This window comes from Opisthocomus hoazin, chromosome 9 (genome assembly GCF_030867145.1).
Source record: "Opisthocomus hoazin isolate bOpiHoa1 chromosome 9, bOpiHoa1.hap1, whole genome shotgun sequence".
In the NCBI taxonomy this organism is placed as follows: Eukaryota; Metazoa; Chordata; class Aves; order Opisthocomiformes; family Opisthocomidae; genus Opisthocomus; species Opisthocomus hoazin.
The window spans coordinates 13357926-13372477 of record NC_134422.1 but is presented as its reverse complement, the minus strand read 5'-3'; the positions used below and the strand labels follow the sequence as shown (position 1 = coordinate 13372477).

The 14552-nt window shown below is 42.8% G+C and overlaps 1 protein-coding gene across 5 annotated transcripts in view; it reads right to left on the bottom strand.

Annotated features, from left to right (window-relative positions):
* SEMA5B (semaphorin 5B) overlaps nucleotides 1-14552 on the bottom strand; it is a 278518-nt gene that overhangs the window by 56559 nt on the left and 207407 nt on the right. For all 5 annotated transcript variants that reach the window (XM_075431115.1, XM_075431116.1, XM_075431114.1 and 2 more), the window contains 4 exons: nucleotides 13080-13365; nucleotides 8671-8806; nucleotides 4917-5124; nucleotides 2534-2741 (listed from right to left, as the gene is read on the bottom strand). In XM_075431115.1, coding sequence (XP_075287230.1) covers nucleotides 2534-2741; nucleotides 4917-5124; nucleotides 8671-8806; nucleotides 13080-13365 — 838 coding nt within the window. The remainder of the gene's footprint in view (nucleotides 1-2533; nucleotides 2742-4916; nucleotides 5125-8670; nucleotides 8807-13079; nucleotides 13366-14552) is intronic.

Genomic DNA, 14552 nt, shown 5'->3' with positions numbered 1-14552 from the left:
TTCCCATGGTGGCTGTATATTGGCATGTATTAAACATAGACACAACAATAAGCAATAAATCACAGCCCAGGAGAAGTGCCAGGTGGAATGCACTGGAGGAAATTAAAACATCCTTCTCGATACAGCTCAGTATTGAAAGAAATACAAAGGAGGCCAAGTTGACTTATCACCTACACAGCCAGGATGCTAAGGGGAAGAAAGGTTCCAGCACTTGCAGCTGAAAAATATGCATTTGAAAAATTTCCTACAAAAAAAAAAAAGCTTACCTTAAAAATTAATAATATCACAAAAATGCTTTTAAACAAATAAATAATTCACAGAATCACAGAATGTTAGGGGTTGGAAGGGACCTCTGTGGGTCATCTAGTCCAACCCCCCTGACAAAGCAGGGTCACCCAGAGCAGGCTGCACAGGACCTTGTCCAGGGAGGTCTTGAATATCTCCAGAGAAGGAGATATTCAGGATATATTCCCTTCACTGGCTTTCCTAAGTTTTCTTTTTCTTCCTCCTCCTTTCTAATGCACAGTCCCTCCACAAGACTCAACCACGGGGCAAAGGATCCATTACAATGTACACGAGCACACTACCTGGCCAGCACCCGAATTCAACAAATTCTGACCTCCCACATCGACAAACACATGCAGCTGCCGTGCTGTCAGGAGACCCTATCTTGTGTACTTTGGTATAGCCTACTGACTAGCTTAAATTGCCTAAAAGTAGCATGAAACTAGTCAGTGGAGGAAGAGTTTGAGTCTCCATCCCACAAAGATCTAGACTGTTTCCTTATTTCACTGAAAAATGCCTCCAGAAAGTTTGTTTTAGAAAAAACTAGTGTTGGTACTCAGGCTTCCCAGTAATTTCAGCCAGGACTCAGTGCTGTACAACACACAAAACTGAGGTGGCTTGTGGCCACCAGTGTGCAAGGGAGCCTCTTTGGAACCGGCTTTCTGTTCTGTTGGGATAAGGTTACACTAGCAGGGGACTGCACTGCAGCCCTCAGGTCCGAAACAGACGGTGCCCCTGTGAGGTACCCCCACCCATCTGCCCTCCAGCCACGGCTGCTTTTTCCCTGCTTGTCCCTTTTTTAGGCAGTTGAGCAAAACTCCACCATTTCAGTTTTAATGCAAGTGTCATGCAAAGTACTTGCACAGGCTGAAACTGGGACATGACCTATAAATTACTGGAAAGCTGAACTCAAGATTAGGAAAAGAAAGAAAAGGAAGAACTCCTTTCTCTCGAAACTGGATCATGTATATGTATACACATATAAATGTTCTCAAACTGAAACTCTCCAGGACAGCCTGAAGAGGACAGCTGTTATGTTCTACCTTTTTAAATCTCTGCTTTTAAGGGCCGAGGACGGGATGGCATTTTCCAGCTGTGGTTCTGTTTCTCTTACTAAACACTTCTGTGTCAGCCTCTCTATAAGCAACTAAACCTTTACACATTAAACACTTCTGTGTCAAACTTGCAGTAATGACCAAGCTGTATTTTCCGAAAGGGATAATTAAGAGGTTCAGTGAAAACAGAAAGAGCTGGCATTTTTATATTTAGACAGGCATGAATTTAGTACAAGCTGATAGATAAACTCTACTTGTTGAAAATAAAATGATGGTGACATTTTCTATATCAGTTTTTTTGGCAAGAGAAGAGGGACATCTTGCAGTAGGCCATGTAAGAGGGAATCCGTTCAGACGTTGCTAACAACCTCCTTCCTCTTGTCTAGCACAGAGGAGATCTGTTTCAGGAAAAACGCTCATCAAGGAAAGCAAGGCAAAAGCCAGCAAGGAGAAGGAGGAATGTTTTTAGGAGATGTAAACAAGCCATTTACCCACAGCAGACCCCACTACACACTCAGGGAGATTATTTGAGCATATGTCTCCATCAGTTGGTATCACTTAAATGGGGGGATACCATTTGGATGCAAAAACCTTCTACACCCATTTCTGGGTGGAAAACTGCTCTGGAGGCAGGGCTGACAATTAAAACCAGTCTTTTTTCCTACTCCCTTTAAAAGGTACAATCAAGGCACAGAATCTATCCAGGTGTAAGAGGTGTCACACATAGCTGAGGTGAGCTATTGGGTTCCAAAAGCAGTAACTAGCTGCCACGCAGCCCAGCCCTGTTTGAGAGATGATCACTTGGATAAGCCAGGATAGGCTGGCTGCCACCCAAATTCCGAAACCTGCAGCCATGCTGCCAATAAGAACCACCAGCAAAACACCTGGAGTTAAGCAAAGCAACACTGAAATATCAAGTCAAATAAAAAAAGAAGTAAATATTGCAAGTCCTTCTGTGGTAAACACACAATTAGTTTCTGATGGGGGACTAATTAATATTTACAAAAAAAATATTGCTCATTCTCATTGCTCCTGTCATGAATGTATCTATCAGGAGATGCACTTCCAACGGTGTCTTTTGTCTTGTAGCTATGAAAAAAAGCATTCTAAACCAAATCAGACCAGAATATGTTTCCCTGGTGCTTTTCTTTTTAGGCTGAAGTGGAATATATCAGAGCTGTAAATTTGCTTACCCTTCTGTTCTGTACATGGAGCACCTCTCCAGAGGAATTTTTAGCACTCCATTATTTAAGCCCACAAAGAGCGACCTGTCGCTGTGCAGGATTTGGAGACTCTTGATTGCTTCCCGTTGTCCGTCAGGGAGGATCTGCATTTCCTCTAAGTAACAGCTCCTCAGGCTCCTGTTAGTGGTAGAAAGGGCCTTCAAGATGGTGCCATACTCTAATGGAACAAGAAACAAGGCACAAGTAAATCCTGAAGGCATTGACTTCATTTCATACCTGCCTTAAGAGTAAAATACTAATGTCATGTTTACACAGCTGCTTTAAACCTAGTCTGGGTCACCTGGTGCCCATGGCGGAGAGAACTCCAGCTACAGAGTTACAATCCTCAGCAGCTCTCAGATGTTACAGAAGCTGCCTGTGAATGCATTTTAATGGGAAACCAGAAGGGTGTGAACTAGCTGGAGAGCGAGTACCTGGAAATATTTCCCAGTTGGAGCACTGAGGTAGAGAAGAGTCTGGTCCTGTTACCAGTCCGTTATCCAGCAAGGTGACCTGAGATAGCAGGGATCATTTCTGGTGCCTCGAGTCTGCATTTCTTTTGGTTTATGGAGCAGATCAGCGCGACTTGATTCCATGACAAATGACAACAGATGCAGCGGCCCTGCTGGAAATCTCAGAGGCCTCCGTAATGACTGCATGGGTCACGGATCTAATTGATCCTCTTCCTGCAAGAAGCTGTCCTGCCAGCTCGAAAAGGGGATGTTAAGGCATGAGCAGTGCATACACCGAAACATATATGTTTCTGTTCACAGTGCTCTTACCTGAACAATTTAAAGATCTCACAAACTGTGGGATATTTATGCTGGGTTAAAGCGGGGCAACCACGCCATTTTTCATCACAACGCCAAAGAGATCTGTCAGCCCTGATTGTCCCTGTAGCTTCATCTTTCTATACGAGTAACTTCTGTATTGGAGCCAAAGATGAGCAATTTACAGTGTGGGGTTGGCTGCCATGTGAAGCTTCTCTTTCACGTAGGAGAGTCTTAAGTGTGGAACAAGACTGAGGCCCAAGTTTGGGCTTGTTTTGTCTCGGGACTGGGTTTGTGTTCACAGCTGCTTCTGGGCAGGGCTGTCTCTATTGAAGCATTTGACTGGTTTAAAAACTTCAGATCCAGCAGAGCTTCAGTCACCATTAACCAGGGCCAGAAAGCAGACACGAAACAGGAGCTAAGGCTATGGCAATGGACCCTTCTACACAAATGATATGAGGCAGAAAGTATCTAAGCTTTCTCTCTGGCTTTGTAGCTGGGACTCCTCACTTAAAATATCAAGGTATGAAAATGGCAGAATCATGTTGTACTTCCATTTAAGTACAATCTTCTCATCATAATCAATGTTCATGGAGGCTCCCACTGTGCGAATGTTTCTAGAACACATCTAAGATGATCGCTTTTGAAGTAAGTGGTGGTAAAAGATAGATAAATTATGGCACAGCCCTGGAAGGTGGCAACATCAGAATGAGGCTATGACTCTGCATTCAGATGTGAGATTAAACTAGCGCTTATGGAGGCAATCCATCTTATTCTAAAGTTAAAGCTTCTGCAATAGAGGGTAACAACATTATACCCATGAGGCTGGCCATATGCTCTGATTAATCAAACTATTTAATTTAACCTCTATCATTAGTATGAATATGGGCTAAGACAACCATTTATAACACTTTGTCCTTCTTCAGCATCTTTCATTTATCCAAGATATCTCTGCTTTTCAGAAGAGGCAATGTGTCCTGCTAATTAGAGGATGGCAGTAGAAATCAAGACACTAAACATATACTTAATTCTAGCACTGGCTCACTATGCTACCACAAAAAAGCGTTTGCCTCATCTTCCCCATCCGCATTACATTTCAATGCATGCCCATTCCTAAAAGCTCTGGGAGTCATACACCAGTAGGCACCAGGAAGTGCACAGAAAGACATAATTAAAACCTTGGGCAAGCCTAGAGGTTGAGTATTATTATTGCTTATTTAGAAATCAGTATGTCATAGCACAAAGAGGCAACCTACGCGCACAAAACCACAGAGCATTTCAGCGACCTTTGCTCTTCCCCACTGTTACGTATTAGTCTGATTAGTTGAAACATGTTTTTATAAAAGGGAGAAAAATGTTACTGTGGTCTTTAAACACAATGTAGATTTATGGTCTGTTCACTCGGGACTATGCCTCAAGTCCTCCATCCTGCTTTTAATTTACTCGGGCAAACAAAATCCTATGCCATTTTGTGCCAAAATGATGTTGAATGACAGCTGTGTAACCACATTGCAACCGGGCTCCCACGACTGCTAGGTCTACGAGCAAGTGGAGGGAACTTTCTTAAGCCCTGATGCTCTTACCTGTTCCAATATACATCACGTGGTAGAGAGTATCCTTCCCCTGAACAATATCAACCACCAATCTGGAAAATCGAATGCTGTCCTGAGTCACGTATGGATCTACAGTCACCGGCTGCACGACATCATTCATCAGGAACAAGCGCTGTGCATCCTGCAGGACTCTCTCCGTCAGGTTCTCGTTAGGGCCATCATCATTCAGCGTCCCACACTAAACATGGAAAATTGAACTTCAGCACCTGCATTTTCCCCCCGTTCCAGGAGCCCAAGACCAAATCCTGAAATTCTTCTGGAAACCCATGTCCTGTTGATTTGCTGGAGAGGTGGGTCTGTGTGAGGGTCACAGGATCAGGCCCTTAGCCTAATCATAGGTCCTTTGTCTAGCTTTGGCCTGTAACCCACTCTTTAAAAACACTTGTCCCAGCTGGTTTACTGACCAGTGATGTGGTGTTTCGTTCTCTTATGAAACCCTGGAGCCAGCACACCAGAAGGCCAAAAGGCATTTAACAAACTGAGGAGGAAAAGAAAGAATTAAAACTAGCTGTAGAAAGATTTAAAGCTAGCTAGTAAAGAGAAAGTTTTTGTGGTGATAAATCCTTGAAGCATTCCAAATAATCTTCAGACTGTAGCTGGCATCTCAGTCCGCACAATGCACGAAAACTGGAGGTTAAAAAACCTGAAAAACGGGTCAGTTTTGCATCAAAGAACCCAACTCAGCACACTGCTTTTCTCTGATGTGCTCCCTTCTGAACAGACCCCTCTGGTTTCACCTGAAGCAAGGCGGGCTAGCCACTAGCTGCCCACTGCCCAAACGCAGCTCTTCTATCCTCACAGCAACTGGCAGCTCAACCCATGTCCATCCATCCTCCAGCACCAAGGGGTGCACTGAGATAGGACTCAATGCCCTTGTCCATGCAGAATGGTGGGGAAGAAGAGAGCTCATCTTGTGTCTTTTAAACACCAGCGTAAGTCCTACCAGGCGGGTAGCGCATTTTAAGGCCTGAGTCTTTATCTCACACTGATCTCTATAACTCAGCATTTTCAAAAGCCAATGCAAGATTAAACTCCCCATGCAGTTATGCGGTCCACGTCAGTAGCCAGGGCTGGATCTTCACTCTTCCCCACAATGCCATGCATGGTGGGCAGAAGATTTATTACTCCAAAAGACAACCAGGTGACTAGTTATTTATCTTGCCCAAGGCCGTGGGAGTCAGTGGTACAACTAGAAATCCTGCCAACTCCCACACTCAGTCCACGGACAGTTTCACTTAGTGATAAGTGAAGCTCACACCCAAGCAATTTCATTAGAAAAAACCCCACAAATTTCTTTTTACTTCATTTTGGGTCCAGGTGTTTGGAAGAGCAGTTAGTATACTGTGAATTAGGATGTCGATTTACAGCTACAGGCTACAAATTTCCCATGTGCATACTCTTGATATGCATCAAAGCAGCTCCTTGCAGTGTGGCTGCCTTTCCGAGGTGCACCATGCAGAGCTTCTCCTACGTGCTAAAATGAGCTGACAGGAATTTAGCTCACATTTACACAATAAACACGGATCCCAATGGCTGCAGTACTAAGCCCTACAATATTTTGGAGTTTGTGTGAAGTAGGTGATCAGGGTGATACTAATTCCCACCCCCTTGAACATGGTCACTTTTTTATCAACTTAAGCATCTTCCTGAGTATCCAGACCAAGGAAACATCAGTGGGTTATTGATGTGTCCTCAGGTGGGTTTTAATGTTTTGGTTTTTTTTTTTTCTATTGCAATGGTCTTTTTTAGTTCATGACTCATCCCATATTCTAAAGAGTTTTTAGATCTCTCTCTTCTGCTGTCTCCTATATACCTTCTGCTTTATACTGCTGTCTTACTTTGGATGCTTTTCTCTCCACTCACTTTCCTTTCTAGCACATCACTGAATGAGGAGTCCCAGTGGCAGGAATGTCATTGTTGGTTTTGTTTTCTGTTATCACCAAGTCACAGATAATCCTTTTGGTCTGTTGCCAGCCCGTGTGCTGACACAGCATCCCTCTGCTTTGGTTTTATTTTGTTTTGTTCTAATTTCCTGATTATCTGCACTGCCCTGATCCACTATATCCTTCAGTATTTCTCCTTCCTCTCTGCAAGAAAAAAAAAATAAAAATCTGGCATGCTTCCTGCATCTTCCTTTGTGAACACTGAGGCAAAAAAATTAATTTAATTTTTCTGCAATATCTGCCTCTTCTGTCACTAAATTACCCTTGTCATCTCCTAAAGGCCCTCCGCTGACCTCTTGTTCCTCCTGTACTTGAAAAACATCTTAATCTCTTCTTGCAATCTTCCTTTTGTCTGCCACATACCTCCTTTTCCTTTCCTTATTTTCCTCTGACCCTTTTCTTTGATCTTGCTGCTACAATCTTTGCACTCCACATTTTATCTGATACTTCTCACTACATGGAAATGCTTTCCAAAGTCCTTTTCTATTCCTCCTGGGTTAGCCCAGCAAGGGACAGAAAGTCCTTGATTCTCAGTTAACCTTCAAATTCCCTTTAAAAGCCTGCCCATGTTTGGCATGGCTGGGCCTTCTGCAAAGTTTGGTTTCTTGGTTTTGAGTGCACCAAGCTGAGGGGTTGATCGAGAGCCCAAACCTAACCCACCTCGTACAGGCAGAAGACCTCACTCAGGTGCCATGAGGGAATTAAGTGGGAGAAACTGGGTTCCTCAGCAGACCCCAAGCATGTCCCTGCCTGCGGCGTGGACCTACCTCCCATCTGCTCTTGCTGTGACTTCAGGTGACTGCAGAGTCCTTTTTTGGAAGGTCCCTGACATTACCAGCTTGAAGGCAGATGGTGTTTGCAGGCAGCCTCAGCACCTTTGCCATAATAAAGGAGAGCCAGATTCACACAATTTGGCTGAAAAGACTCACCATGGGGAAGCGAGGACAGGAAGACAAGTCCATCCTCCCTAGGACTCCCCACGTGAGAAGGGACTGAGCTGTAAAATGGGCTCATGCTTCAGAAGACTTCTGTTTGCTGGGGCTGTCACATGCATACTCTGCACCGCACTGACTGAATCTGAGCATAAAGCGACTGAAGTTGTTCTATAATTTTCAAACTGGGCTTCACTGATAATCCTGGAAAGTGGCTCATTCATAAAACCAAAGATATTTAAGGTGAGAAGGAACCACTGTGACCAGCCTCATGTGTCCTCTTCCACCAGTTACTGCTGCAACACGACCATAACTTCTGGCTGAGCTACCGTGTCTTGGAAAGGCATCCATCTTGCACTAAAACAGTGGTAGCCTTAGAGGTCCTACTGAGTGATGGAAAATTCATCACATCCTTACACAGTCACAGTGGTTAATCACCTTTCCTGTTTAAAAACATAGGTTGTCTCTATTCTAGATTGACTTTGTCCAGCTTCACCTTTCAATCCTTCCCAGTTTAGGTGGGGACACGTCTCTATGTCCCCTTGTGAGGACCACATTCTCAGAGTTCATGTGTCAGTGATGTGCATAACAGAGATTTAAATTGTTATTATAAAAAAATCTGAGCATTCTTATTATCAGTAAAACCATTCACTTTTTGCCACAAATCCCGTGCTTTCAATAACGTGTGGCAAGGAGTTCCACAGACTAAACCACTCGCAAATGTGGAGAAATACAATTTATCTATCTGCACCACAGGTCTACCTGGAAAAATGAGCCCCACACCAATCAACCCATTGGAGTGACAGTACATAAAAGGGACTGGAGTAAACTGAAGGGCAGCAGCAGTACCTGGAAATTAGGGATGGGGTTTAACGTTGGCAGCCAGGCTGATCTTGGGTTTTCTTGGTAGCGGAAGGGGCCATTAAATGCCTGAGTAATGGCACTCAGATTGAAGGCACACACTGCTGAGGCAGCTATGCTGTTTCTGGAAAAGGGGAGAAAAAAAATCAATTTAATCATTAGAACATTGACATTTTCATCATAACAGACATCAAACTCCACTCAGATAAAATACATGTAAATTGGCAGGTAGATGTACAGTGATACCAATCTCACAGGGAGTAAAAATAAATAAATAAATTGTAAAATGCAGATGGCTTGCATGACAATTTTGAGAATGAATTTTAAGCTTGGTTTTAAAATGTCTGTGATTTAAGGGCCATGGAAACAGTTCTGACAAGAAAGGTGAATATAGTTTAATTTGCATGGATTATTTGTGTCTGGTTTTATTTTTATTTTTTAACAACCCATCTATCTTTATTGATTACAAACAACCTAATTTTTAATCTCTTCGTGTTTCTCAAGGTGAAATTCTGTTTCTACAGGCTCCTGAAATCTTCAGCTATAAAATATATCCCCTAATACTTTATATATACAAAAATAAAATACACACATGCATGCACATGCATGCACATGCATGCAGGGGAAGGGAGAGGGTGACAGTGCAAACCAGGCTGGTTGTTACAGCAGCTCAGGATGCAAAAAGGTCTTGCTAATACACGAAAGCCTCTTTTTTCAATGATCACAGTTCACGTCTTTGTGTTCCCAGCTGGGAACAGCATCTGTCTTGGGCAGACTGTTCACCACGCACGACCAGCCAGGGGAGGCACGGCTAGGGAAATGCCACTGTAGGAAGGACTCTTTGAAAGGGAATTTGTTTTAGGGATGCTCCACTGCCCAGCTGGACTTGCACACAGATCACTCAGCCTTCGCTGCCCCTTTTCAGGCATGAAAGACCCATTTCTGCAAGATCCTGAGCAGGCTCAGCTCCTTTTGCCTCCAGAGGGTTGGAGGGTGCTTCCCAGATGGCGATGGCACCTCAGGGAAGCCAGCCCAAAGAGGGATGTTGGCTACGTGGTAACCTGAAATTCAGACCTGCTCCCAGCTCTCCCCGTCACCCTGCCTTCTTTAAAAAAAAGAACAACCCAAACAAAAAGAATAACGTTTATAGAAAAAGATACCAGAATAAAACTAAAAATAGGGCTAGCACAAGAGACTGACTCGTCATGGTGTCTTTTAAATAACCCAAGCCCTGCTGTATGTATCTTTCTGCTAATTAAAGCAATTTGAATTCTCTGAAAAGAACACATTTTTTTTACTAAACCAATAATTACACTCTCTTGCACAAAAAAAGCGTCTTGCTCCCACAATCCCAGGCTGAAAAGCAGAAGAGCAGATTCTTTCACAGCATATTTCTTCTGAGCAATACAACATCAGGAAGAACTTCTTGCTTTGCCTTCCCACTCTCTGCTCCTGCCCCTGCCCCTTCCATTCCCGGCATGATGGAGTAGCTCACTTTGAACATGTCAAAGCAACGCCGGGTGAACCTTTTTCCACTTTTGTCTGAAGGCCGCTGACGCAGTGCATGCTCACAGACAGCAGGCTCTTAAGACAAAGCTAATGATGGATGACAAGTAAATGCCTTCAGGCACACATGGAAAAAAAAAAACAGAATGAGAAAGAAAATGAAAAAGGAAAAGAAAGAATAAAACTCTACTAGTCTAACAAAAACATTTTTTTTAAGAAAAGAAAGGATATTTTTAGGGCCCTGCTAAGGACTCCACAGTTTAGCCCTTTCCCTTTGCTAGAGAGCAGAAAGGAAAGAGGTTCTCGATGAATCTGTGGCCCATTTTCCTCTCCGTCTGTGGCCTGGCATATTTCCCATACCTCCCTGTGAAAAGTTTGATCCCAGTCTCAAGCCAGTGACACCAACTCTTGCAGCTGGCCCCTGTGCTGGCCTGACGGGCAACCTCCTTTATGCCCACCTCCTGCTGCCTGGGATTAACTAGGTTTAGAGAATGGGTTAAGTTCAAGGAGTTTTTAACATTTTCTCTATTACCTCCCAGAAAAATTTTAATAAAAACTTCCTAAATATTTCATCAGCAGCTTCCCCCAAAAGCTCTTTCCTGCTGATTCAGCTGGGTATAACATAACTTGAAGCAATAAATCTGTGTGTGGGTGTTACCACAACCACTAATACCCCTTTGTTATAAGATGACCCTAAATTCATTAAACATAATACTTCCAAAATAAGAATACATTTAAACTAAAAAAAAATATAGTTTTGTGGTACATAGGTATTCCATTATGAAGAAACTCAGACTAGAGCATACATCAACCCTTTTTGGTATGCAGAGCTCATGCAGCATGATCCAAGTCCCAGTGGAAGTTAAAAGAATAATTCTCATTATTTGTCTAGTCGGATGACAAATTGGAACATTTTTTTCTTTGAACTCTCAAAAGAACATCATCTTGTAGACCCAAAATGCTACTTGATCTAACTTCAGCTATTATCAATAACTCTTTTCTTCAATTACACAAATGTTACATATGATATTGTCCTCTACAAGAGAGAACATGCACCCCTAACGCAGTATGAAGAGTGACCTAAGTGTAACACAGAGGAGGTGGGTAATACCCATCATGTCTCATGTTAAACCTGGGAGACAAACAGCAGAGAAGTCTTCCAATTGGAAGTAGCCTATGTCTCCTCCCTCATATTCCAAAAATTGCACCAATTTGATAAATACAATATAGTTATCAATAATTTTCCCATTTCCAACTTCTGTTCTTGGCTGAATGAATGGACAAATGGATAGATAAAACATTATCACTATGGGCACAGAAGTCCTCTCTGATTGCAAAAAAAAGAAGTGTCATCTCCAATGCCCAAAGCAGTAGCCAGGTTTTCTTTTAACGTTCAGGAAGTTTGGCAAACATCCTCTAAATATTGTTAGAGAATGACTCATGCTCCTTTCAACCCCAGGACAGATTTTCCCCGAAGTCCACAGTCAAGGTGCAGTGCTCAATCACGTTTATTTTTTCTAGTTGCTTCTCCACCGGCTGACTTTTGGCTGACATTGGCAATGGTAGTGCAGAAATAAAACATGGAAGATGGAGGAGGGTGGCCAAACACCTACTTCTTGGCATTTACAGAGCAGGAATAATATTCGGGCCTTATTGACTCTCATAGTGAAACTCTCAACAGTGGTTTAGCTCAAGAAGTTGGGGCTGATGCTTTCTGACTTCAAGGGCTGAAGTTCAAGTCCTGTCACACCAGCAAGCGACACATTAAAATAGGAAGGCCTGTACTTCAGTGGGGCTTTACTTCTTTGGTTTGCTGTGGGCTTCTTGGGGATAGACCCTTATTCATACTGAACAGTACTGAACTGCACACAAAAACCCCAAAGAAGTTGGCTACCCAGCATGAGAAAGGCACTTTGAGCGTTGGTCGTGTGGAGCAACTAACTCAAATTTTCATTCTCTAGTTTACACATCAGGATAACTCCCCCCTGTAGAACATGTATTATTGAAACTCAATACCACACAGATTGGTTATAGCTTGAAACTTATTGTCCTAGCCTTGGGCTTCAAAGAAAATGTTATTTGAGTTTTCTTCCCTTAAAAATATACATTATGAGTTTTTTAATATATTTTTTAATTAACTCCTCTTCTCCTTTCTGCTTTCACAGCTACACTGAATCACTCCAATTACAAGTTTTTTCAATATCAAGCCAAGAAGAGGTGATTACAAAGTTTCAGAAATCATGCCTTACCCTCAGAGTTCCAATGCTGCTTTTGATTTGTGGACCTGAAACATTCTGTGGCGGAGGTACAGTCCCCCTTGGAAATGTCAAATGCTGCATAGCCCACATGATCTTGCTTCTATAAACTGTTGTTCAACAGTCATTTATGTTGATTTCAGTCTAGGCTGTTGTGATCCCACCTGCCTCATGCTCCTCCTTCCAGTCCTTCTCTCCCAAGCACATGTACCTGTCCATCTCATGGGGCAGCCCCAATGGTCACACAATTATGTCAGATTGCCCAGGCATGTTAGCCTGGCTGAAAACTAATTACGTTTTTCTGTTGGGTCATTTTTAGACCAGCTCTCTGAACTACACAAGTAGTACTGACACTACAAAAAGTCAAAGTCTGTCATAGCACAGTTTTATATCAAATTCAGTTACCCTAAAACTGCACAGTCACCTTTTATGGACTCCAGGAATCTATGAACCACGGATTTAAAACATAGTCCTAAAGGCTATGTTGCCATGATGGATAACACAGATCTGTCTGTTCCTTCACATTAACCAAAGGATATTTCAAAAATGATTGCTCAGATTGTCTAAGAAATCAGGATATTGTCAGCCTCAGACTGCTGGGGACAGAAGAAGGGCAGTAAAACCAGTGCAACTTACACATTAGTAGTGAAGACACCATAGATCAGATCTTGCTCAGGAAGGTAGAAGGTGCTTTGCAATTCGTTATAATAGAATGGGATTTCTCCAGCACGGGAGCAGTTCAGCCTGGCCTTCATGAAAGTTGTCCATGTGTCCTCCAGCAAAAATCTCCCTCCGATATCGTTTTTGCAAACCCTTGCCACACGAGAATACACTGTTTTCCCACAGTCATGTTCTACCGCATTCTCACGGAAGAAGAAGTAAGTGAACAAACCAATGTCATAGGCAGCAATAAAGTTAGGCTCTGAAAAACAAACATTTGAAGAGATTTATACAGGTCAGAAATCAATCCGCGCTCACTGACTTGCTCAATGCATTGCGCTGCCAGCTCTCTTTACGCAGACTGTCAAAGCTGGGACCACAGGGAGTTTGGAGTCAGCAGAGGACATAAAAACAGTAGATGGGAATAATGATATATGGGGATAGAGCTCTAGTTCTGTTTTTCAGATCTTGGAAAGACACCATTGTTTCCCCACCTTATTGGCAAAGCTGCTACTGATTTCAGTGACAGCAGAGTTCAACATTTTGCATATGCATGACTATTCTCTGTACCTATACTCATTTTGCAACATACAGCCTTCCCATGGGGTTCATTCACCTATTCACTTCTGAAGTGCACCTTATGATGTGCTAAATATGCTGCATGCATCCGCCCAATTCCCCAGACTGCTGCACTGAAACATTCAACCTACTCTCCCAGTGCAATCACATCTGGCTTTTATCACAAAGCCTTTCCAGTTTCCAAGCACAAAAGATGATCTTATGTCCGTAAAACAAAACCATGCCACAGACTGACAGTATTGAAGCAAGCTCTCCTTAATTCTTTTTCTCCTAGAATTATTGTTATTATTTTCACAAGAATTGAAAAGAACCTGGAATAGGTTTTGTAGTGAATATTTTAACTGGGTATTTAACAAAGCTTTAAAGTGTATGGTCTTTTATCCCAACAGTTTCTTTGGCAAAGGGAAAAGATTGGCCAATGAATAACATTCAACTAAACAAAAAAAACCCTGTTGCTTTTATAGGGTGCTTTTACAATGTTCATTTCTGAGTAATGCTCAAAGGAAGAAGAATAAAGGAAAGTACAGAATTTCTTTAATGTTGCAGCCCAGGAGTGAAAGGAGAACAGAGTCATGGCAGAGGGAGAGGAAGGCAGGTTGATGCTGCTGCAAGGCAGGTTTGGGAGGCAGACAATGGTACACAGGAGAGGGCACTGCAAAGCATCTCCTGTCAGACTTTCTCCTTCAAACAAACAGTGAACCTTACAGGGGCCACTGTGATCACCAATCTGACCTTCTGCCGAACACGAAGCAGAGAATTTCACCCTGTAATTCCACCATCGGATCCTGTAACTAACAGGTGAATTAGACCACATCTTTTGAAGGAGATCTGATCTTACTGGACAACATCACATGGCCTTAAGTCCATCAC